This window comes from Carya illinoinensis, chromosome 3, assembly GCF_018687715.1.
Source record: "Carya illinoinensis cultivar Pawnee chromosome 3, C.illinoinensisPawnee_v1, whole genome shotgun sequence".
Taxonomy (NCBI): Eukaryota; Viridiplantae; Streptophyta; class Magnoliopsida; order Fagales; family Juglandaceae; genus Carya; species Carya illinoinensis.
In genome coordinates this window covers 22,038,083-22,062,812 of record NC_056754.1, presented here as the reverse complement: position 1 = coordinate 22,062,812, position 24,730 = coordinate 22,038,083, and the positions used below count along the sequence as shown (strand labels likewise).

At 33.3% G+C, this 24,730-nt stretch overlaps 2 protein-coding genes, 1 long non-coding RNA gene and 1 other non-coding gene across 5 annotated transcripts; 2 read left to right on the top strand and 2 right to left on the bottom strand.

The window, feature by feature from the left end:
• The first annotated feature begins 8,925 nt into the window (after positions 1-8,925).
• On the top strand, positions 8,926-14,658 carry LOC122303807 (probable beta-1,3-galactosyltransferase 2). The gene is made up of 11 exons (XM_043115771.1): positions 8,926-9,434; positions 10,642-10,738; positions 10,877-10,950; positions 11,064-11,275; positions 11,396-11,459; positions 12,194-12,266; positions 12,398-12,518; positions 12,820-12,907; positions 13,028-13,153; positions 13,257-13,366; positions 14,059-14,658. The coding sequence occupies exons 1-11, from the start codon at positions 9,325-9,327 to the stop codon at positions 14,205-14,207; spliced, it is 1,224 nt and encodes a 407-aa protein (XP_042971705.1). The 5' UTR covers positions 8,926-9,324; the 3' UTR covers positions 14,208-14,658.
• Positions 14,659-14,881: 223 nt separating this feature from the next.
• LOC122303808 lies at positions 14,882-15,927 on the bottom strand. Its single transcript, XR_006240830.1, has 2 exons — positions 15,413-15,927; positions 14,882-15,278 (listed from the first exon to the last, which is right to left on the bottom strand). It is a non-coding gene; the product is annotated as an uncharacterized LOC122303808 (long non-coding RNA).
• Positions 15,928-22,129: 6,202 nt separating this feature from the next.
• LOC122303806 lies at positions 22,130-24,056 on the bottom strand. Of its 2 annotated transcripts, none has more exons than XR_006240829.1 (3): positions 23,838-23,962; positions 23,636-23,708; positions 22,130-22,651 (listed from the first exon to the last, which is right to left on the bottom strand). XR_006240829.1 is itself a non-coding variant. In XM_043115770.1 (3 exons), the coding sequence occupies exons 1-3, from the start codon at positions 24,039-24,041 to the stop codon at positions 22,369-22,371; spliced, it is 591 nt and encodes a 196-aa protein (XP_042971704.1). In that variant the 5' UTR covers positions 24,042-24,056; the 3' UTR covers positions 22,130-22,368. The 2 variants fall into 2 exon arrangements, 1 of the variants encoding a protein (XP_042971704.1); XM_043115770.1 differs by having other exon boundaries at positions 23,807-24,056.
• Positions 24,057-24,423: 367 nt separating this feature from the next.
• TRNAN-GUU lies at positions 24,424-24,497 on the top strand. The gene has a single exon. It is a non-coding gene; the product is annotated as a tRNA-Asn (tRNA).
• The last annotated feature ends 233 nt before the right edge of the window (positions 24,498-24,730 follow it).

Sequence of the window (24,730 nt, the reverse complement as noted above, 5' to 3'; positions counted from 1 at the left end):
CTCCATTTGTTTGACGCAATATTCTACCCACCGAAGGTACTCCAACATTCAGGTGCTTATTAGCAAAAAAAAAAAAAAAAAAAAAAAAAAGGGGGAAAAAAAAAAAGGGAAAGAAAAGAAAGAAGGTGAAGGCGTTGGTCTTGTTGCTATACTCATCTAGATTTAAGGTTTGAAGTCTTGGGTGGAAGCTTGATGATTTACTTAATCTGTACGTGTGATGTGGGTACGTTACACGGTCTAGTGTTTTAATCAAGTAAAAGTGGAAGTGTTTCATGCCCCTGATCAAAGTAGGTTCAACCATTAGAACCTCTACCTGACCTAACAACTTTGTGATGGCCAAAAGAGCAAACGAGCAAAAATGAGTAGATAAATTGTCTTTTATTTTTTATTTTTTTGGTTATGTTAAAAGATGAAATAAGTAAAAACTTGAAATAATCAAATCCCTCTGTGAGAGAGAGAGAGAGAGAGAGAGAGAGAGAGAGAAGTTCAGCTCCTAAAGGTGTAGTTTGACTCATCTTTCACTTAATTAAATTTTGATGAAGCTTTGAGTTGTGGGTCTCCAACTCTGCATGTGACGGCATTCTTCTTCTTCTTCTTCTAAGGAAGAGGAATGAATTGACGATAAGAGTTATGTGGAGAGTGCCATTCAATGTTGAATAGAATATATTTGTAACAATATCCTTTACACGAATATGTTCCCTAAATTTTCAAGAAACTTTATACGATTGTAATTTGTATTTATTATTTTGCAAACTAGTAGTTCACCAGTGCAATCCTAATATGAATTTGACCCTTTTTTTTTATTATTATTATTTTTTTGAATGAGTACTACTTTATCCATAAAAAATTATAAAAAATAATTTCATAAACTAACGTAACATTATCTTATTTGAGAGTACTGTTTGTAATATATAAAATATAGAGAAAAAGAGAACAAGTTAAATAAATAGGAAATGAGTACTGCAAGTGTCTCAAATATATACATTTCAAATTGAATAATATTTATTAAGATCACTTTTCCAATTAATTTAAACTAAGTATACTAATCTTATGGATATATAACATAAAACTGGATGATCAGCTGGAGAAAATTATGTATGCCGTTTTAAATACCTTTTGAAACGGCTAATTAAGGAAATCGTTGATAATTTTTGGCCCATCCAGTCTTTGACACTTTTGTCCTCAATTCGAGATATAATTTACACTTTGCATCCTTTATGATGGACAAAATATTGGTGATGTGACAGATCATTGCAAGTTATGTTTTAATAATGAACTATAATTCAGAAGAGCCAATGGCTCCCATTCACAAAGTATGTGAACAGAAATGCCAAACCACCGATAGCTCCGTGTCGATAGTGTGTTTTGGTGTCCTTTTTTTTATTTAATGATTAAAAAAATATTTTTAATAATATTGTAACTTCTTTAAAAATATTTAAAGATATTAAAAATTACGTGAAAAAAATAAAATAATAAAAAAGATGAAATACACTTATTTTGGGTCGCGACTCGATTGTTGTAGAGCCACTCATATGTGAAGGAAGATAGCCATCCAATCCATTTTTCTGAAATAAATATGTTACTTTAAAAAAAAAAAAAAATAGTACATTTTTTTATGAAATTCTTATAAAAGATTTATAAATGTTTGCCACGTGTTAGACTTGGAGCCATTAGATTAACTTTCGTCCATGAACGAAATAAAATAACTCAATAATCGACATGTCCCCAGTCCTTCGGGATCCAATGAATTTTAGTAACGATTTTCTTATTTTGTTGGAGGAGCTGTTCACTGATCCGGCCATGTAAAATTATAACTGCATCAACAATTATAATTTATACCATTTTGGGTATCCCTCTATTCATCTTCTTGTTTAGGTTTGTTGTGATGATGAAATGACATGTAATCCACTATTTCTACATGTATTATATGGTAGCAATCAATGTTGAACTTAGATACTCAAAATTAACTTGCTTGGTTACTCATTTGCGATGGCAACGAGCCCGTCTTTGTCCATGTCATGATCCTTTACCGAATTTTGGGCTACTCAAATTCCAATTAAGTGGTCAATGACACATGATTGGAATGTAGATCCGATGAATGCTTTCAACTTCTATGAAGGTAGATTGCAATTGGGCCTTTTTTTTATTTAATTTTATTTATAGAAAATAATTTTTTGACATTAATCTATAACCTCTACACAATAGACAGTAAAGGGGGGGTTTCTATCAGCAAGGTAATCTCAATGTCTCTTAGATGTATTGGGTTCATCGTGGACTCCACCCATGCACAGTATTCTTCGCAAATAATAGAATGTGTACCAAAGGCCAGCTCAAAGGCTTGAGAGGGAAAAGAAATTCATGGATGGAGATGGCTTCTGAAAGCAACATAATGGTCATGGTGTATGGGTTGTGGACAGCAGAGGAGTGAAGCAGGAGAAGATGGCCCTCATTTATGAGGGCTTGGTCTGTGGCCTGTGGGACATATTGGCCTTCCATGTGTCTGCTAATTAAATAATGGAGAATGGAAGGGACCGAGAATTGTCAAAAGTCTAACCAATTGATTCAAAATTTTTAGGACGCGTTGGATACTGAGTTGGTTAAACTTTTAACAGTTGAGATCATAATGCATGCAGTGATCCGAGTTTGCTTTGAAATGGTGATAGGACAGTACTGCAGTGATTTTAGGAGGATGAGAAAAGATAAGAATTCACATTTTGTGACACAATTCGATGGAAGAGGGAATTGAAGGGAACCTGGCAATTCTAGAGGTCTTTTGTATGGCATTGTTTTATATGTATCTGGGGTTACCTAGGAAATGGTACAAGAGCATGTGCAGCCATTCCTAATAATCTAGAATATCCAAACCCATGAATCTTCACACTTTACAGGTCGAAACTTTAAATTTTAGATAGGAGTTTTTAATGCTTAAAGAACGCTACCCAATGACACCTGTTCAATACACTACTCCCTGCTTCATTTAGATGAGACGAATGGTGAATCTCAAGGTCAAGTTCAAGTTCAATAGGCTTACATAACTCGCCAAAGAAATGGTAAATATCTAAAGGGAACTTAAGGTTCGAATAATATGATCATCTTTGAAACCTAATGAAATCAGCATCAAACTCAACGCAGTAGAGAAGAAATTGGAAAAGGGCTTATGAATCCATAACTGAATGGGGAAGAGTATGGTTCCCCTTATCTTCAGCTTGGTGGAGGCATTGGAATGGCGGACCAACAATTAATTCTTTCTATGGCATGAAAGCTATTTAGGAAGGGAAATGATAGTCAGGCGCACAGCTTATACAGTTGGGTTTGACTGTTCTAAGATGATGGTTTGGATTTAGAGATAATCTCATCTGAGAAACACTTTTTTATCTAAACACTTATTCTAAAATTATTTTTTAATTTAAAACCATCTCATTTCATCTCACTTCCTAATCCAAACACATAAATTTTTCAAAAATTATCTCATTTTATCTCAACTAAACAATTTCAGTACTATTCACAATCCATTTCAACTTATCTAATCTCATCTTTGAATCCAAATAAATCATGGTTAAAAATGTGACTATTAGTGAAGTTGTATATTTTTATTATTATTATTATTTTTTTTTTTGTAATTAAGGATATTAAAAAATTTTACACTAGCGATATGCCCAATAGTAAACACTAGGTGGCCGCCTAGCACCGTCAATTTAGAAAATGTGGGTGGCCAAGTACATTTTAGTACTCTAGGAGACTCATCTTTACTCTTCCATGTTAGCTATGGAGGTGCATCTAGATTTAGGCTAATCCACGAAGAATTATTCTTTTCCTCTCTTCTTTTGGGAGGTAAAGACACATTCTCATTCTCTCTTCATTCACCTTAAAAAAAAAAAGGTAAACAAGTTCATTAAAGCAATGGGCAATTATGCTCTTATGATAAGCCCATTTTGCTAAAGTAACTTGACCGAGACTTTAAAAAAGTTGGTATCTGTAGAAGGATGTAACCACAAAATTGTAAAAAATTTGAACCATTCTTAAAGTTGCTTCTTTTGATGGCCATGGCACTGGAACTCGATTTTGCCCTTTTACTTGTTGAGGGTGACACATTAAGAACCCCAAAGTGAGAATATTTATGCCATTTTGTATTCCTTTTTTCATTTTTGTTTTGTCCTTGACATAGCACCTGCACCAACCATCAAATGGTCTCGTGCAATGGCAGCTTTGGGTTGCTTAGGTAGTGTAGCAAGTGGTGTTGTAAAGCGACAGGCACTCCTACAGCAAGCAACGCATCCAACCAATTATATACGCACCACTCCTTTTTCAATTTCTTCACCTTTTTCACTCCATGGAAATACCATTTTTCAGCTAACCAACTGCAGCTTTTAGGGGATTTTATCCTTTTCATTCTTATCTCATTTTAAATCTCTACATTCCAACAAGAATTTGAAGGATTTTCTCTTCGTTGATAGATTTGTAATATGAGAAATGATATTTTTAGGATTGGAGTATGCAATCTCTGCATACTTTTTTTTGAAAAAAAGTGGATAAATTTGAGAATCACATAAAAATTATTTTTTCACGCAAAATAGATTGCACACTCAAGAACTATATATGATATTTAACGTTATAAAGTTAACCCACTTGGCAGTTGCTTCCAAGCAAAATGCTGGCAAGCTTGACAACGTTGATAAATAATTCCCATGTCGGCTATGAGACAAAGGTGGAAATTATACCGTTCAATTTCAGGCTCATCATGTCTACCCCATTGGAGTAGATTTTAATATGCCCATTTTGAATTATTTGGACTTTAAGGCCTCTGATTTTAAAATTTTCTTCTGTTCTCTTCCCATGTTGTCCTGTCCTTATTAATACAACAATGCTAGTAACTACGAGACTTTCATCTCGAGAATCAATCAATTGTAGAGAATATTAATTTTTTTTTTTTGTGTGGCTTATCATCAGCTACTCTAATTTCTAAAAAGAAATATTTTAACTACAAAACATTTCATAAAAAAAAAAACAAATCTCTATAAACTAACATAGTTGATGGGATACATTAGATTTTGAATCTACTTTTATTCTAAAGTAGATATAATGTAATATATAAAGTTGTCTTAGGCTGTGGATTTATTTTTATATAATTCTTTTGTGACTGTAATACTTACCATTTCTTAAATCTAGAGTTATATGAAAAATAAGTTATAAAGAGCTGGCTATGCCACCAATTTGAAAAGGAAGATAATTATATTTGAGTAAATTTCATATCATTTAAGGGAATTTCGCTCCTATTTTTTTATTGAAGAGAAATTTCATCATTCATTCGTTAGAGAAATTTATATTTATGATTGGATACATGTGGAGATATCCTCATATTAACCATTAGGAGTTCCATCAATACATTATTAAATTTGTCTATTCTTCACTATTGTTGATACTCTCTACATATAAATGTCTAAGAGACAATACCTTACTTAAACAAAGACTCAACTTCTACGAACAAATTCTTCAAGAGATGAACTTTTAAAAAAAAAAAAAAACTATACAATAAAGAAAACAAGAATGACAAATGACGAATTACTATTTACATCAACTCTAGTAGACTTTGAAATCTGTGATGGTAGTGAAGGGTACAAGCTTTTTTCTTTTTAGCCACAAATGTTAAATAAGAAATATTTCGTGGTAGCAATTCGGATGATTTGTCACGTGTGGCAAGATAGGCTGTTGGAAGAGGTGGCGCATGAGAACCACGCATAATTGTGAGTGGCGAGTGAGAACCATGCATAGTGATTTTTATAAAACTGCCACTATCTTCGAAACACTTTGTAGTTTGGGAGTCTTCTAGCTTGTATTACTTGTATCTTTTGAGAGTTATTGAAAAATTATAGATTTGACTCTTTTAAATTTGAATAAAAGGAAATTAAAAATAGAGAGGAGGAGAGGGAGAATGAGTGTCTCTTACGAAAATCCAATCTCATTGTTTTTGGTGAGAGAGAGAGAGATAGGGAGAGAGAGGACGCTCTGATACGACAAAAATCAAATCTGAAATTTTTTTGGTGAGAGAGGAGGAGAAAGAGGACGCTCCGATATGACGAAAATCAAATCTGAAGTATTTTTTGAAGAGAGAGAGAGAGAGACTCCGATTAAACTGTAACAACTTTTTATCTACGTCCAAAAATAGTTTAAAAGTGCAAATTAACAGTAAAACAGTTAAATGGTATAAGTTTGAGATAAAAAATGTATACTTTCGTCCTTTATAATTTATATAGTTAATTATGACACACAAGCTTTTAAACTAAATAAATTAATTGTTAAATTGCATTTAATCAAAATTGGTAACACTCTTTTTTCTTCTTATTTATTTTAACACACAGCATGTCAGAATCATTAATATTTTTATCATTGGAAATTATTTTATTTCAAATAATTCCCATTTTTTTTCTACTCATTTTGACATAATTCTACATAAATTTCACTGAATAAATATGTCTATGGCCACCGAACAGTCCAAACCGACCAATTATCGTGAATTTCGAAGAAAGCCTGATCCTATATTATTATTTTTATTTTATCTTATCTTATTATTGCTATATTCTCTGTTTCATCTTAATGTCCATTACATGTAAATCCAAGACGCATGTTTCCAAGAGCATTTATGATTTACCCCAACGCAATAAATATGAACGTGCCCTTCCTCTCAATTTATATATAATCTATTTATCTTAAAAATTAATGGAAAATAACCTAAATAATTACTTTAATCAGTTTATAATTATCTTTCTTAATAATTAAAAAAAATAATATTACATATAATCGTTGAGTGTGTAAATGTTATTCAATCGTTTTAAAAAAGAGTAGGATCTACGATTAAAAAAATTAATTTTTTTATATAAGTTCTTTATTAATTCATTTTTTTAATAAATATTACACAACATTTATATAATTACGATTGTAAATATTATTTTTCGATAATCACACATTATTTTATCTCATTGAAAAATATTTAAAATACTGATGATTACCTTAAATGTCCCCACGTGCGAGAAGATGGGATGATGCCCTTTTCATCGGCCAAGGCAACATCAATTTAAGTGTGGGCTCCCCTCATCATGGCACGTGTCGGATATTGTTGATTTCAGACTTTTGCAGCAACCACGTGAGCTTGGTGTGCAATTTGTCATGCGATTCATGAACAAAGGTAAGGTACTGTTGTAAAGGGACCCATCCAATAAGGATTTGCCACGTTGTACACCTGTAGATCTGATCATGTGCAACCGAGCAGTTTTTCCAAATCCCCACCTAACTTGTTGGTTTGGCTTTGTATGAAAGTGTTCCTCATTATCTCGTATCACAATTCACACATTTATATATTTTAATTTATTTTATTATTATTAAATTAATTAAAATATTTTACTTATTATCCATATATCACATATTTATTATAAAAAAAGAAATTAAAAGATATATGGTATGTGATATGCGAAATAATAAATTTCTTATTTAATTTGTTTTCTAGATCATAAGTATCTTTTTTTTTAATTTTATTTTCTTAAAGCTCAAATAGTTTGTTTTTTAATAATGAACCTTATCTTATTTTAAAAAAGAGTACACAAATCTTACACACTTTAAAACTGTATCTAACCTTACTCATAAATAAATAATGTAGAAACTTAACTAATGCATATTCCTACCTTATCATGGACCGCAAACTTATAAATTTATTTCATACGTCTGCTTTATAAATTTATAAAAAAAAAATGTCGTAAACTTAATATAAGCCTAAGTAGGGTAGGGGGGGGGGTGGTGGTGGGTAAGAATAGTAACTAATATTATTATTTGACGCAAATAAAGAATTAATGTTAAGAGTATTAATAGGGAGATGGACAAAAGTAAAGCGTGGACCATAAGGACAGTTCCCTATATATGTTGATGCGTGCATGCTTGGTTGGCATGGACCTAGCTAACATCATTTGCAAGACTTTGAACAAACACCCGTAGACTTCGATCCTTAAGTTTAAATAAATTAATAATATATATATATATATATATATATATGCATTTGTAAATTAATGGTCTACATCGTGGCCTTATTCCTCACCATAAGTTTTTCTATTTCCTATAAGCCTAATAGAAACTTCGCATTATTAGACCACCCATCAACCTTTTGAAATTATCTTTGAAAATAAATAAATAAACTCACCATTAATGCAATAAAATCATGTGCTTGAAGCTTGGTGTCATAAATTCTCCATGAAAGAATAAGTAATAGAAGAAGGTCCTCCTTCAAAGTTAATTTTAGATAAATAATAATAATAATAATAATATATATATTATTATATATATGAGTAATGCATTTGATATTCTAGTTTTTTGAAATTAATGTTTATTTGTATTAAAATAATATATTTTAATTAACGAAGAGAATGAAATATATTAAAATGAGGAGTTTGGAAAGAAATTGAGAATAAAATATATTATTATAAATGAAAACATATTATAGTGTGTACGACCAAAATGCTAACTGTTTTAGTCACAATTGTCAATACCTTGCTTTGTCGTTAAGAGAATCAAGCATCAAAAATCCCCTCTCCATGTATTTAAAAGAAAAATAAAATGTTAACTTTTACATGCAGTTTATAAATAGTAAGTTGAAATAAAAATTAAATAAAATATTATTATTTTTATATTATTATTATTTTAAAATTTAAAAAAATAAAAATATTTATTATATTTTATATAAATTTAAAAATTTATATAAAATATAATAATGAGACAAGTTAAGTATCCAAACCGGCTTAAGTTAAAAGATGCAAAATACAGGTATGTGAAGTAAAAGACACAACCGCCCGAAGGGTGTTATTGTCACTTGACTGGAACTTACTGGGGTCATCAATGAAATGAAGGTCTGACAAGGATCGTCTGGTAATTTGGTAGTAAGAGCATAGGCGGTTAGGGAGTCTGCTCGGGCTCTCACTTGCTTCTGTTCCAACTTCCCTTGTCTGCAAAGAAGCGTAGAGAGAGAGAGAGAGAGAGAGAGAGAGACGAGAGAGGCGGCGAGACACAGAACAAAGCAAAGCATAAAGAGAGAGAGAGAGAAAAAAACAAACCGAGAAGTTATAAAACAGAGCGACCTCTCTTTGTGATACTTTCCTCTCTCTCTCTCTCTCTGTACGTTTGCCCTGCTTTAAAATCTTGTTCCAGAGCTCGCTTTCAAATTTGATTGTGAGCACTTGGGCTTGGCTGCTTCCGGGTCTCCTTAATTTTGCTAGTATTCTTTCTAGTGTATATGGGTTTCACTTGAGATAGCTATTGGGTTGGAAATAGAGGAGAATCTGCTTGAAAATGTCTTGGAAAAGCAGAGGAGAGCAGTCTTCTAGAAGTGTTGTATCACAAAAATGGGCGGTTTTGCTCTGTCTGGGTTGCTTCTGTGCTGGAATGCTCTTCACCAATAGGTATGAATAAGAATTATTCTTTCTTCTAATTTTCAGTTGCTGCAGATTTTTGAAAGCTCGTTGCTTGTGGTTATTGACAAGTTGGTTAAATTATGTTTATTTTCCTGAAATAAGTTCAATTACTTGAAAACAATTTATGTTTGAATTTTTATTCTGAGATCTGTATAATATTTATTATGTTTTGGTAACAAATTTGTAGTATCTAACATAATGATTTATATGTTTTGGATTGCTGGATTGTTCTGAATTTTCATCAATTTTAGTGCTAGATGGCATTGAGAGCATTTTTCACCTGGGTTTCGTTATTTCATAACATATAGTATCTGGGCTTCTATTAACTTTCGTTCCTACGATATACTTACTTTACCCGTTTGATTGTTGAAGTGAGGTAGATCTAAAAGGGATATCTACCATGGGTGTAAGCTGTATTAATTTTCTGTTGAAGATGCCATTCCTGCATACTGTACCACTCTGGGTACTTAGGAGTCAGAAATCGTCAATTCTAATCTGAATGCTCAGCAAAAATCTGTGTCAATGCATTTTTATCATTAATCGATGGTTCAGTTTTATTGTTTCTACCCGTATATACAGGTAAGATATAAATGCTATTTATCTGTCAGATTTGTGGACCTTGAAGAATGCTTACAACTTCTTAATTGTCCCATTTTCTAATCAAAACTCAGAACGCTTCTGACAGCTCTTATTCAATGTTGTATTCTTAATTTTGCCTCTGGTGGTGCTAACTGGAAGTCCTTGTTTTTTTTTTTTTTTGATATTAGGCTTAGCCGCCCAAAAGCTCTCTAAATTCCAAGGAAGTACTTTTAATTTATATTATTAATTAATTGACACAATTGTAGCTTGTTTGTTGGTGTTTAACTTTGCATAGACTTCATCTATTTCTATGGTTGGTATAGATTGTAGTAAAACGTTGATTATGGCTATATATTAAATTTTCAACACAGAAAGATTTGCATTTTCAAGAATTCCGGTCATCCCCCTAAGTTCTATGGGCAAATTTCTTGGTGTTGTCTGACCTGCTTGTGTTTTTTAACGTCTCAGTTAGTTCAAGAAGTTGTTATATACGTTCTTAGAGATGTGTTTCTTCCTTTAAAACTTAAATTGTGATAAATTATAGCTGCAGTTGTTGCAAATAAAACTTGTTGGTCAAATTTTGTGACATTTTAATAATGAAAGTAAAGTGGTGCAGGATGTGGGCTGTTCCTGAACATAAAGGTTTCACGCGAACAACGGCAATGGAGGCTGAAAAATTAAAACTGATTTCGGAGGGCTGTGATCCAAAAGCTGTGAGCATCTCCGTCTTACTATTGCTTGATATCGTGTAATTCTTTCTCAAAATTGAGTTAAACACTGTGTTTAATTATTTCTCATCCGAATTTCTTTTGTTCTTTTCTTTTTTTCTTAATCTGGTCGGGATTCTTTAGTTGCATCTAAAAGATGTGAAGCATGAATCCAAGGACATTATGGGGGAAGTCTTTAAGACTCATAATGCTATACAGTAAGTTATGCACACCTACACATAATGTATTTATCTCAATTACCTTTTTTAAACACTAAATTTGGTTATTTAGTGTTTTGAATATAACACATGTAATCGTATGTTGAACATAGGACATTAGATAAGACTATATCAAACTTAGAGATGGAATTAGCTGCTGCAAGGGCAGCTCAGGAGTCTATACGAAGTGGATCTCCTTTATCACAAGACGTAATGAAGAATAAATCATCTGGGAAAAGAAGGTATCTAATGGTAATAGGAATTAATACTGCTTTTAGTAGCCGAAAGAGAAGAGATTCAGTTCGTGCAACATGGATGCCACAAGGTTCATAGTTTTTATTTCCTGCTCTCTTCCTCCTAGCTTATCTGGAGTATTCTTTTGCCATTCTGGTTGCTTATTTGGGTTCGTTTGTGATGATCCATCTACTGAAAAAAACTGAATTAGGTGAGAAGAGAAAGAAGCTGGAGGAAGAAAAGGGCATTATTGTTCGTTTTGTCATTGGTCATAGGTGGGTATTAATTCTCTCTTGATGCTAAAGGTGGATAAATGGATACTGTATTTGTACTGTCTAGGTTATTAGGCATGCCTGCACATATTAATTTCTTTAGATCACAAGTTAATTGCTACAGCAGCTTAGTTTTTTAACTGATAAGCAGAAAATCCATGGAATAATTAACTTCCTGACATGTGACCTTCGTCTTTTCGAAAAAAAAAATAATAATAATAATAAATTCTTGATTAAAAAACCATGGGCTCCTTCTTCTATAAGAGCTGATGGGTGCTAATGCTTATCTGAGTTGCTTGCCCAGCTACAATCTGATCCTCTTTCTTACAAGCTCTTTACTGGATAATCTTTCTACGCACAAACAGATTATTCACTCATATATGTCCTTCTGTAAGGTCTCCGGGCAATCTTAGATCTTAATCTTTATTTTCTTTCCCTTTGGAGGCAGAAATATAAGTCTATATCTTGGAAACAAAAGTGTGTGATCATTGATCTCACAATTAAATCTCTGTTCACTACTGTTTCGTGCAAACTGTTTCTGGATACAAATTTTTCCTGCTAGTAGTTCAGAAATTCTATATGATGACAATATTAGTCTATCAGCTAAAACTTGCGTCCAGGACACTTTCACCTGCATTGCCTTCTTTTTCCAACTGGATATAGACACTATAAAACCCCAAGAAATTCAGACATTATGTATGGATGATCAATTTAACATTTTTTATGTCATTATTTAGTGCCACATCAGGGGGTATTCTAGACAGAGCTATTGGAGCAGAGGACAGAAAGCATGGAGATTTCCTGAGGCTGGTAATACATTCATATCTTGTCTTTCCATGTTTTTTTGTCTAAACTATTACCACTTTAAGTTTTTTTTTATCATATTAATTATGTAAAAAGAAATATCCATTTGCCTTCACATCTGTAATAAATGTGACCAGGACCATGTAGAAGGTTACCTGGAATTGTCTGCCAAGACAAAGGCCTATTTTTCTACTGCTGTCGCTTTGTGGGATGCGGATTTCTACATCAAAGTTGATGATGATGTCCATGTAAATATAGGTGACTCAATTCTTTCTTTACTAGAATAACTTTGTGGGCGCCATATTCCGTTAGAATCATTCAAATTTGTATTCTTTCTTGTTTGAGAACTGCAACTCAATCCGAGGTTTGCAATCATTATTTCAAGCAATGACCTTAATTTGTGATAACTTTTCACCTTTGGAACAATATCAAGCCCTATTGATGCCTCAAAGATCCATAACCTTTGATCAACGTGGATTTATATCACTAAGTAATTCTGCAGCTTGTTTATATGTAGCTCTTTGTTACATTGACTCCAACTCATTTCAAATTTCTGCAGCAACACTTGGAGAGACTCTAGTTAGACATCGACCAAAACCACGGGTATATATTGGATGCATGAAATCTGGTCCTGTCCTTAATCAAAAGTGAGGCTCCCCCCGCCCCGCTTTCTTTCTTATGAATTGATAATTACCTCCTAGTTTCTTACCATTTTATTTATTTTTTAATTAGAACAATATTTTATAACTTCCCATTTTATTATACAGGGGAGTGAGATACCATGAACCCGAGTATTGGAAATTTGGTGAGGCAGGGAACAAATATTTCCGGCATGCTACAGGACAGCTCTATGCTATTTCTAGAGATCTGGCAGCATACATATCGATAAACCAGTAAGATCACTTATCCTTACTCGAAATAGATGCTAATACGGGGACATGATGGTTGTTGGCTTTCTTTCTTGCACTAACGTTGGTTGTCACATAATTATTTCAGGCATGTTCTACACAAGTATGCTAATGAAGATGTCTCACTGGGATCATGGTTTATTGGCCTTGATGTGGAGCACATCGATGATCGGAGACTATGTTGTGGCACTCCACCCGGTAAAGTCCTACTTTCTTAAAATCTATGAATTAATTTATGAATATATATGCAGTCGTGTGAACTGAAATTACTCTCTACCTGAAGAAAGTAGTTCACAAATTCATTTCTAGCATGGGGAAAGTCCATCATGTCTTGGAAGAGATGCACTAAACGAAAAAAATTGAATTGGCTGGATGAAATTCCATGATTTTTTATGTTTAATGTCTATAGAAGGTAGGAGGAACTTACACTAGGGTCCTGGAAAATATATACTGCGCAACCAATAAAGATACCTTGCAATGGACCCCAGATGGGACCCCTATTGAATTGAACGGTAAACATATCACTATGTTTGTCTGCGTTAGTGACATCTATACTCAACTAGCAGATTCACTAGTTGGTGAGATTTGCCTTGATTGTGTGCAGTTTACTCCAATCACTCATGAATTTCTACTTTTCTTGTGATTCCAATAATATCTATAATGTCAAATAGTCTGTATGGTGGCTTCCATCTTAAAATGTTATAAATGATATGTTTAAAAGTATATGAAAAGCATTAATGGTGTTTACAACTAGTCAAATGGCGTATTGGCTTTTATTCTACTGGTCTGGGTAACCATCTTCTTCATCTATGGAGAAGGCACTGCCTTGTATTTATTTATTTTTCTTACTCACTGACTCTGAGAACACAATTGGATCCTTATTGCTGCAGATTGCGAGTGGAAGGCCCAGGCAGGAAACATCTGTGTAGCTTCATTTGATTGGAGCTGCAGTGGGATTTGCAAGTCTGCTGACAGGATTAAGGAGGTTCATCGGCGTTGTGGGGAAGGTGAAAATGCTTTGTGGAGTGCTTCTTTTTGAGAGGCATGTAGCTTGGATTACTTCTTCCAAACTCAGGAGGATTATAAGCAGCTAGAGTAGTGTTGAAGCGACCGTCCATTTTTTCTTATCTGTATTTTGGTGGGAGTATAGAGATAATGTTATTTACACGGAGAGAGAGAGAGAGAGGAGGGGGGGGGGGGGGGGGGGGGGACTTGCTACATGGACATTCTGCATTTTAAGAGAGGAGATTGACCATAGTAGCAGCCTGAAAAAGAAAGGAAGGGACGATCACCACCCATTCTTTGATGCTTGGAGGGCCATTTTGTAAGTTAACAGTTCCCATGGCTGTCAAGCTCCCAATAAATATGAATGTTTGGTGGCTTTTGCTCACCAGATTCCTTCCTTACGTTTTAGTTTTTTATTTTCTGTTTTTCAAGAATTGATGAATTTGAAGAAAGTACTCTCTCAATGGTTTCTTTCCAAAGTTCTACCTGCATCGTGTCTCAGTTCGTTTTGACTCCTGATAACTTAGATCTCTCGGTTGTCTATGATTTCCGGCGTTGTAATACATCTTCAAATGAAAGGAAAACAGATATAAATATTGTATTTTAATGGGAAGAACATGCAAGTTATTTAGAAGCACAGCCAAGATATTAATAATTGTGGAGTTCAGTTACTTAGTATATGTAAGAAGGGATCTAAAGATTCTCTACTTAATAATATGAAGTTTAGTTTATATATACTTTTACTTTAATGGAAAATCATCATTACATCATACAGGAAGACATGATATGTTAATGAAGCTTTTAGTTAAAACTAAACACATACGTAAACTAAGGAGGAAAAAATGGATTTACGTAAATGGATTTCCTTGCATAACTTTCCATATATAAATGACAGAAGGCATGCAGGTGAACAAGATGATCAGGAAATTAAGACTATTTACAGTACGTAGGACGCAGACGCCTTCTTCTTTGAGATATAAAAGACTATGGAGGATCGGTTCCCCATGCAGCAGCCTTCTTCTTCTTCTTCTTCTTCTAAATGAACTAATTTTAAGTTGCTACGACCATATATCCTCATGATAAAGACCCAGCGTTCGACATATATCTTGCAAAGAGAGTGCTCTTAATTAATAACCCCAATCCATGATGATCATTGACAAAAAAAAATGGTATATATGGCCGATCGAGTTATAAAGATAGAAGGAAAAAGGAAAGAATATTGAAACATGACTTAATCACCTTCGATCCCCAACCGAGAAGCCGGACAAGAGAGAAGTAGCAAGGCCTGGCGCTTCGCATCCTTGATAAGAGATATGAGGACTTGGGAGCAGCGGAACGTGATATTGGCACGGCTCAATCAAAAAGCAGCGCCCGAGTCATTTTGAGCACCGCTTTCTTATTGAACCGGACCAATATCCCGTTAAACGGATCCATTCTCCCATAGATCACCATGTTTACTCTCAGAAACCGTACTTCTGCACCTCTGCAAAAATCCTACACACAGATCAAACTATTAGTTCTTCTACAGGTTAACAAGAAAAAAACTTAAAAGGGTAGTCTTCAGATCATATGAAGAAAATGAAATTCTTCTTATGTGGCAGTGAGAGTGGCTAGCTAGCTCTAAATATGAGTGAGGACAATGCTTTGTGAGGGTGGTGATGATCCTATATATAAATGAGAGAGAGAGATGTCTTAAAGAAGGCAGTCCCCGATATGCAACAAAAATAGAGGGCTGGCGATGGTAGCATTGAAGGAGTTGCATTTAAAATTTCCAACTACCCAACAACAAAGGGAGGTTGGAGTATTAATTTGAGAAGCTACAAGAATCGTGAAAAAAGCTCACGAGGAGAAATCTGCAGCTTTTAATGTAGCATTTATGGAGGATGGAGTAGGGGAAGAGGGATGTTGGTTCTGTTCCATCGGCATTTATGAATCAAACCGAAAGAATCTTTTGCTTTTTGGTATCCAACCAACCACCCATGGGGCACTTCGTAGGTTCAGTTGTTCATTCACTTTTGCAAACGATGCATATATTTATGCTTTCCAATGTTGCTGTCTGCCTGCAATCCTTCAGTAAAGATGAAAAACAGACTACTTTTAGTCATTTATAGCCTAATTGTTCTTAATTTTGAATTTGTCATTATGAATCACACTTGCTATATGTCATGTCATCAGGTGCGAGAAAAAAGATAAGATTTAGAACGAAAAATAAGTTTGGATTGTCAGTTGAGATGAGTATTTACAATAAAAATCGAAAGTTGAATAAAATATTATTTAAATATTATTTTTTAATATTATTATTATTTTGAGATTTGAAAAAATTGAATTATTTATTATATTTTATGTAAAAATTTGTGAAAATTGTAATATTAATTAGATGAGATAAAATAAGATGATTTGAAAATATTTCTCAATCCAAACTAAGCCATATCTTCACTCTCTATCCTGGTGTAACGTTTCGCTCTCGGGAAGTCCTCCTTAACTTATTTTTCTTAGTATTTGGAAGCATTATCCCTATTTTTGCTATCTTTGCTCTCATCAAAATGGTGAACTTGTTGATCTTGGAAGTATCCTGACTACATTGGATGAAAGGGAGTGTTAATGTCTTAATTTACACAACAGATTGGAAGGAAGGAAAGAATTATCCCCGGCTCATGATGATAATTCTGGCTTCAATATAATGCTTTTTACATTAATCCATAAAACAAATAACAAATAAGCAAATAAAAATAAATAAAAAAAGAAATAGAGATTTACGTAGTTCGGCATAAAGTCTATGTCTACAGGTTGTATGGGGTAAAATTCACTATGATTGATGATTTTACAATCTCTCATAGCTTCACATGTCACTTAATACGATGGAAGAATTTAGTTTAGGCGTTGAGAAGTCGTACTTAGAGCCCTTCATTTGTAGAGATTTCCTCTTTTTATAGAGATATTTGTTTTTTACCTTAAAGTAATGGAATCCAACTTGCTTGTAAAGCCTTTTTTTTATTTTTTAGGAGGCAATTTTTTTTAGTTTATCTCTTCTTTGTTTTATTTCTTCTCTTATTACGAGTGACAGGCATTCGAAGGGTCAGAACCAGTCAATTTAGTCTCTAACAGGGAGAGTAGAATGAAAACAATATTCGACCATGGCCAAGTATATATACAGTACCTATCAAAGGTTGCTTTCCAATTATGCTGCTTCTGAAGACAGAGCTTGGGCCGTACACGATTGGTTGCAAAACAAGCTAAGCCCCGGGGCCAGTGGGTCTTCATTCCGCCCCAGCCAAGTATATGCTGGTGGACAAGATCACTTTACTTGGAATACCATGGGTAGCAACATTTTGACACCTATAATGCAACTCTAGTCGCAACCATTTGATTCTCTCTTTATTTGTTACAAGGGTATTTGACCATCTCTTAATTAATACTTTGAACATGTACTGCAAGTATTTATCTCGATAATTACTCCTTTAAACATGTATGAGTCCATAACCCATATGCATTCAATAATTATTGGTTCCCTTTGAGCAGCCCGTGCCTGCCCAACCCTGGCCCCGTTCATATATATATATATATATATATATATATATCTATTTATAATAATAAGGGTCTATATCATTACTACAGGAATGAACAGTACATTTCCCATTCTGTTTATTTTGTCCGTGTGTTTTGTATAATCTCTTTAACCTTCGCGTAATGCTTTTATGTTCGTGTAAAAGTAAATATTTTGGTCATTTACTGCAACTATGTCAGATAGTCGGCAGCCTTTTGTATTGGAAGACTCGCATCTTGAGCTACAACCCCAAGGGCCAGACCATGCACGCCATGGCCGAGTTGCTACTAGCCAGGTTCACCCATTCTCTGCCCTCTCTCTCTCCCTCTCTTTCCCCATCCCTCGTTGATATTCCTGCTCTCTCTCTTTCACTAAAATACTCTCTCTCACTAAAACAATAGAATATGATTGAGGAAGGTCTTGATGGATAGGATATTGCCGAGAAAGTTGAGAGGAAAAAGTGAGAAAGACGCCTCCAACAACTTCAGGCAGAGATTTCTGCTCTTTAAGACCACTTTTTCTATTTCTTTTTGAATTCTCTCTCTCTCTCCCTCTGAAAGGAGAAGCTGTACTTTTTATGTGACTATGGAGGAATAAATTATTGTGGTTTGCATCTCTCTTTTTTTCTTTTCTTTTATCCGATTTCTTTCTTCTTTTTTATTCTATTTTTGCGTTTACAACTCCGAGTTTAATTTTTTTTGTAATTTGTGTTCTCTTTCTTAGTTTTACTTTTTAATGGATAATGTCATCTGAGTTTTCTAGATCATATCCAGAACTAAATTCTAATCAAATTTATGTTTGAATGCTGAAAAAACATATCTTTGTTTGGATGCTAAGAAAATGTATTGCTGTTTGGATGGTGAGAAAATGTGGGATTTATTTCTATTTGGTTTGCTGAGAAAAGATCTTGAGTTTTATTTTTGTTTTCTTATTTTCACCAACCATTAGATTAAACAATTGCCACTCTAATTTATCAACTACCGAGAGATGCTGATGAGAAATTGGGTTTGAGAGAGGGCTTTGGGGTGTAGAGGAAAGAGAGAAAGGAGAAGGTAAAAGGGAGAGGAGAGAATGAATGTGCACTTACCATAACTTCAATAAGTCCACCACGTGTTGCACTTTTATTGCTGGGTGTAAAAGAGAAATGAACACCCAACCTATTTTAAGTTTTTCTCATTTTGGTTTGCTACATGTCTTACGTGGTGGATTTTTATTACTTCTTGTTAAAATGTGATTTTCATCGGACCTGTTACGAGCTTTATCCAAAGGGTACTAAAATCCTCAAAATTATGTACAACGTTTTATTGATATTTTTATCTTTTCTACTGCTATTGTATAATCCAGTGTAAAACTTTTCTATGTTCGTAAATGATGTATTAGTTTATTTTATTTGCTTCCATTAAAATGAGTTTTGTTAATTTTTAGATACACTGGAATGATACTAAATGAGATGTGATATTTTTTATGAAATTTTAACTATTAAAAATAAAGACTAAAATTTTTTCAATATTCCTTCATATTTGTTAGAATGGATTATTTTTATTAAATATAAACATAAATATTTTTAAATTAATCATTATAATTTTTTAAACTTTTAAATAAAAAATAAAAAATAATTCATTTTTTTAATTTTAAAATAAAATTCATATTAAAGGAAAAATACACTAAAGTAAAGCCCACCGAAAATAGAAGTCTAACGAGGTAAAAAAAGTACAATAAAAATAAATAAAAACACTACAGCTCAATATTATTAAAATAAAATAATTAAACCCAATAATAAAATAATTCAAAGTAAAGGGTAATTTAAATGTAAAATAATAATTAATATTAAAAAAGAATATTAAAATAAATTTCATAACTTATAAATTTTAAAATAATACAATGAAAAACACGTTAAAATTAAAACAACAGAGCCACTAAATATATTAAATAAAATAATCATTTAATTAAAATACACGAAAATACAACTAAATGAAAATAATTTTATTTTGGCATGTATGTTATTATGATGTGTATGTTACTTTATTTTGACATGTATATTATTTTATTATTAGGTTATTTTTTCATAACTAGAGCAAGGACGTTTGCTCCACTACTAGTATTTTATAAAAATATGGATCCCATCAAGAAAAACCATTTTATTAATAAAATGACATTGTTTTGAAAAAAAATTTAAAACGGTGTTGCTTAGGTGTTTGGCTAAGAAGTACTATATAAAGAAAAAATGCTAGGTTATTTGTTCTCATTCCTCTCTTTTCTCTCTCTCTCTCTCTCTCTCTCTCCCTCTGCCATTCTCTTCACTCTTCAATTTCCTCTCTTCTTCTACTTTTTCTCCTCTTCTCCTCAACTTGTTCTTTTTGAAGGCTGAAGCTATTAAGTCTGTGACTGAGACATGGTGTCTCGAACACCCATGGGCCATAGCGTGGTAGTGGGTTTTGCGAATAAACTCAATGCCATTTGTGGTTGTGGTTCTTTGCTCAGATCCATAACCATGCTGTGATCTTATCGAAGCATAAAGTTGCTATTTTTTCGATTTGTGTTTGTAATTGTTGGATGATGGATCTATGAATTTTAGGGATGGATTTGTGAATTTTTTGTTGTTGTTGTGTTTTTTTTTTTTTTTTTTGTGTGGATCTATTCACCTTTTTGTTATGGGTGGGCAAGGTGGGGTGAATGGTTGTAGGGGCCAATTTGCCCCTACATCCGGATAGGGGCCCATGCCCATGAAGGGCGGTGTCGGGATTTTGGAGTCCAAATTGTCTCCCTTGCTCATGTGGGGGTGAGACAAGGGGACTGTAGTTAAATTAAAGAGACTTTTTTGACAAAGAATACATGTATAATTTAGTTTTTTCCTTTTGAAGCAGCCCCTTTTTGAAGAGCAATGCTACATACAGTAGTGAAATTGTAAACGCCGCGCAATTGTTTTAAAAAAGAGTGGGGTCCACGATTAAAAAGTTAGTTTTTTTTTTCATGTGGGTCCCATATTAATTTATTTTTTTCAAAGCGACTGCACGCCGCTTGCACAACCACGACTGCAAATATTATTTATCCTTTTTGAATTACTAATATGTGGTAGATGTTTATTAAGACTAGACTCACCACTTGTACTTTCTCTCAAGGTTATTGAAGTCTTATGTTGGAAGTACAACTTCGAAGGAGATATTTTCTACAAAAAATATTGCATGACTTAGCTAGTGTTCTCTTGAAGTCAAAATAGCTCGATTCACTTGTAGTATCAAAGTAATCGATTTTAATGGTTACTTGGCTTAGCTGGTTAACATGAGCCTGCACCTATGGCTCATCACCACCCTTTTTTTTTCATTCAGTCCTCTCCCTCCTAGTATTGCACTCAATGTAATGAATTTTTTGTATAGGCTAGGAAACCCATCTCCCCTCTTATATATTTGATTTAGTATTAATGTATCTTTCATTATCCAACAAAAAATAAAAAAATAAAAAAGAAAAGAAAACAAAAGAAAAAGAGCATGGGCTTTAACACTTTTCTTGGAAGTAGAGTTGGGCCTGAGCTCTCTAGTTTAATTTCTTAACTCAGCAGCCCAAATCTACATAGGTTGGACCAACTTCATCACGTGTCGTTGCCTGACAATTTAGGAGGGTATCTTATATAAGTTGGACCGATAAAAGAGTGATAATAATACAGATAAATGAAAAAAAAAACATAGATATTTCTATACATTCTAATTAATATATTTTAATTTAGATAAAATACACTGACTAGCATATATATATATATATATATAAAATCGTTCTGAGTTTCACAAATTAGAATATAAATATATATAGCTAGCCTGCTTCAAGTATTTTTAATAGAAAGATTTTCGTTTTTTGAAATTAAAATCAGAAATAATTAACTTTTCATTAGAAATTAGTTTTTATATGTGTCATCGTAGCAATATGCCATATTAATTACAAAAGCATGAACCGATATAATATATATATATATATATATATATATAAAAGGAGATGGAGAAGAGATGAGGGAGATAGAATTTGAAGGCTACATTTTTGCTATTATAAATTGTGCTGAATACAAATTATTAGTTCCTATTTATAGCGAAATTACATAGAGATGAAATAAAGTAAATATCTTCTAAATTAAATCTCTTAATTTAATAATTATGAAAATCAAATCAAGATAATATATCATTCATTCTACTAATTAATTCCATAAATTAAGTAGGAACTAATTAATATGGAGATTTTTTTTTTTATAAGTATTTTAATAAGGACGAAAACATTCTGCATGCTGCTTAATTAGATGTTTGTCTAGAATCTTAGTTTGTCAACCTCCTTTTATTTTTTAATATTTTTTTTGATAAAGTCAACCTCCTTTTATGATTGGAGAGAATGACATACGACTACCAATTGTATGATTAATTCTAGCTAGCATGTTTCGATCCCTGCCAAATTCATTATATAAAAGTGATCAAAATGTACATAAAATATTAGAACATAATAATAATAATAATATTACAGATTAAAATAGATGCAGGAATTAGAACAACTATATAGTCTATATTTATATATATATATATATATTTATATATATAATTCATGCTTTGGACTGGTAATCAAGACGTTATTACTGATCATAGAATTAAGAAGATGGAAAACAATATGATCATAGTGATCATTTGGAGACCCTTTTCTGATAATGATTCTTGACCCATCTAAACCCGAGGGAGGTTCCAGTCTTAACCTTTTGGGCACCAACAACTGCAGCAGCCTTGGCCTTGAAGAGTCCCGCAGAAGCCGCAGACTTGACACCATCCATCTTGCTGCTGCTGCCGTGCCCCACCTGGCTACTCAGCTTGCCATCGTAATCCTCCCTTGTGCCCCATTGATAAGCCCAGCTTGCAGGTGCTTTGCTTCCCATACTAGCTCTTAGATTATCAGTTTTATATATGCCGCCACTGATAGATCGTGAAATCTCATTCAGACAGATTAATAAAAAAAGAAAAAGAAAAATCATTAATCCAGTTTGGGACTTTTAACTCAAATTAATGTTGTTTCGTAGGTGTTATGTTTGTTTAGTATGTAGGTGAGGAGGATGGAATGTCATAAATCAGTTGGAACATTCATTCCTTAATTAGTACACATTTTATTTATTTATTTTTGTGTGTGAACCCAGAAATAATGCGTTGCCTGGCCTCTCGAGGGTCAGGTGATCTGTCATGCATGTTTGGTAATATGAAGTTTTTGAAAAACTTTCTTGTTTTTGATCTAAACAGGATCTTTACGCTGAAACAATTTCGATCATCAAAACATTTTGCCCTAATTTTGTTACAAAAATAAACAAGAACCATTTTGACAAAACTCGAAAATCCATCCTCTCACAAAACTTTCATGATCCCAAACATATTTTTAATGGTCTTTTTATAAAACCCATCCTTACAAAGTCTTTCCCATTTCCTTTTTGTTGATAATTTTAAGAAAATATTTCATCTAAACATCCCTTTTAAAATCTAATGACCATAGAAGTGACTTGTCTTTCAATTGTCCCTTCTCTTCCATCTATAGGCAGGAGAATATGTTGAGATTCTTAAAAACACTCATTACAATGTCGTATCTTATAATAATCCACGAGAGAGGTATAAGGTTTTAAACTAATGTACGTAAAACAACCGAAGTTCATCACCCAACATGTAATATATTATATTGACGATCTTCTCCTAATATTATGACAAATCAGTGTGAGAAATACATGTCAGAAGTGTGGAAATCAAAGTGATAATAAAAAAGCTCATGTCTAAATGATCAGTACTTATATGTATGTCCATAAATATTACGCACAAAAGGGATTCATCCGGTTTGTGAACTAATCAGTAACCAATCTTAACATCCAAAGACAGTGCAAACCCCACAGATCAGAGACGGAGATCAGAAATCATGAGTACCTTGATGTGAAGAAGACTGGTGAGGCGGTGCCCAGAGAACTTTTATGAACTGTGTTGAGAGCAGTGGTGGGGGCTGAGTATAAAGAGGATGAGTTAACCAATTTATTAGGCTTCCAATAAACAATCAATCTCAACAGAAACACTCAGACACAGATCGGACAAAGAGAAAACCTGAATCACAGAAAGGGACAGAAACGAGCACCTTAGGTTTCGTGTGAAGAGGGGAAGGGAGGGCCCAGAGAATTTTGTAACCTTGTGAATATAGGGGCGTGGAGTTTGGGGAGTGTGAGAAAGCAATGAAAATGGTGCCGTTATAAAGCTGGAGTTGGTGAGTTTTTAGGTGGAAGTTTGCGTGTGTGATGATGTAGGTTACTTGCTTTTCACAGGCTTCTAAGCTGTGTATCATAAGACATTAATGGTAAATTTTTATTGCCACATGGTGGTGGTGACCTATATCTGTGCTGTTCTTGTGACCATTTTTGTGCCACTATTTTATGGCGCTCTTTCACCCTGTAAGGTAACCCATTTATGATACTTTTCTTGCCTTTTTGAGTGGCTTGCTTTCTCTGCAGGAATGATCTGATTACAGGAGGGGCGTAGAGAAGTTTCAAAAGCTCATGCCCTTGGTAGATAGGATAAGATCTTCAAGTATTGCACAGAAACACAAGAATCTGTCAGTTAAATAATATTGCAAAAGAAGATTGATTTGCGATAAAAATGGATCTTTTTGTAAAGCTTTTGAAGAAGATTTGAGTTAAATAAGATAAATAACTCACCCATTATACATAGCTGGAATAGCTCAGTTGGTTAGAGCGTGTGGCTGTTAACCACAAGGTCGGAGGTTCAAGCCCTCCTTCTAGCGAGGCTCTTTTTTTATTTTTAATCCGGTTGAGTTTTAATTTTTAATTTTACTTTTTTTTTTTTAACGTAGAATTGTGGCATTAGTTTTAAAAGGTGAGATGAACTGTTAGGCAATAAAAAAAAGTAAAATTAACCATTAGTTTTCCTCTTAAAAAATATCATTGGGTTTACACAAATTTAGTTTTAACCTTTAGGTTTAATATACTTAAAAAATGGTTCATCCGTCAATATCCT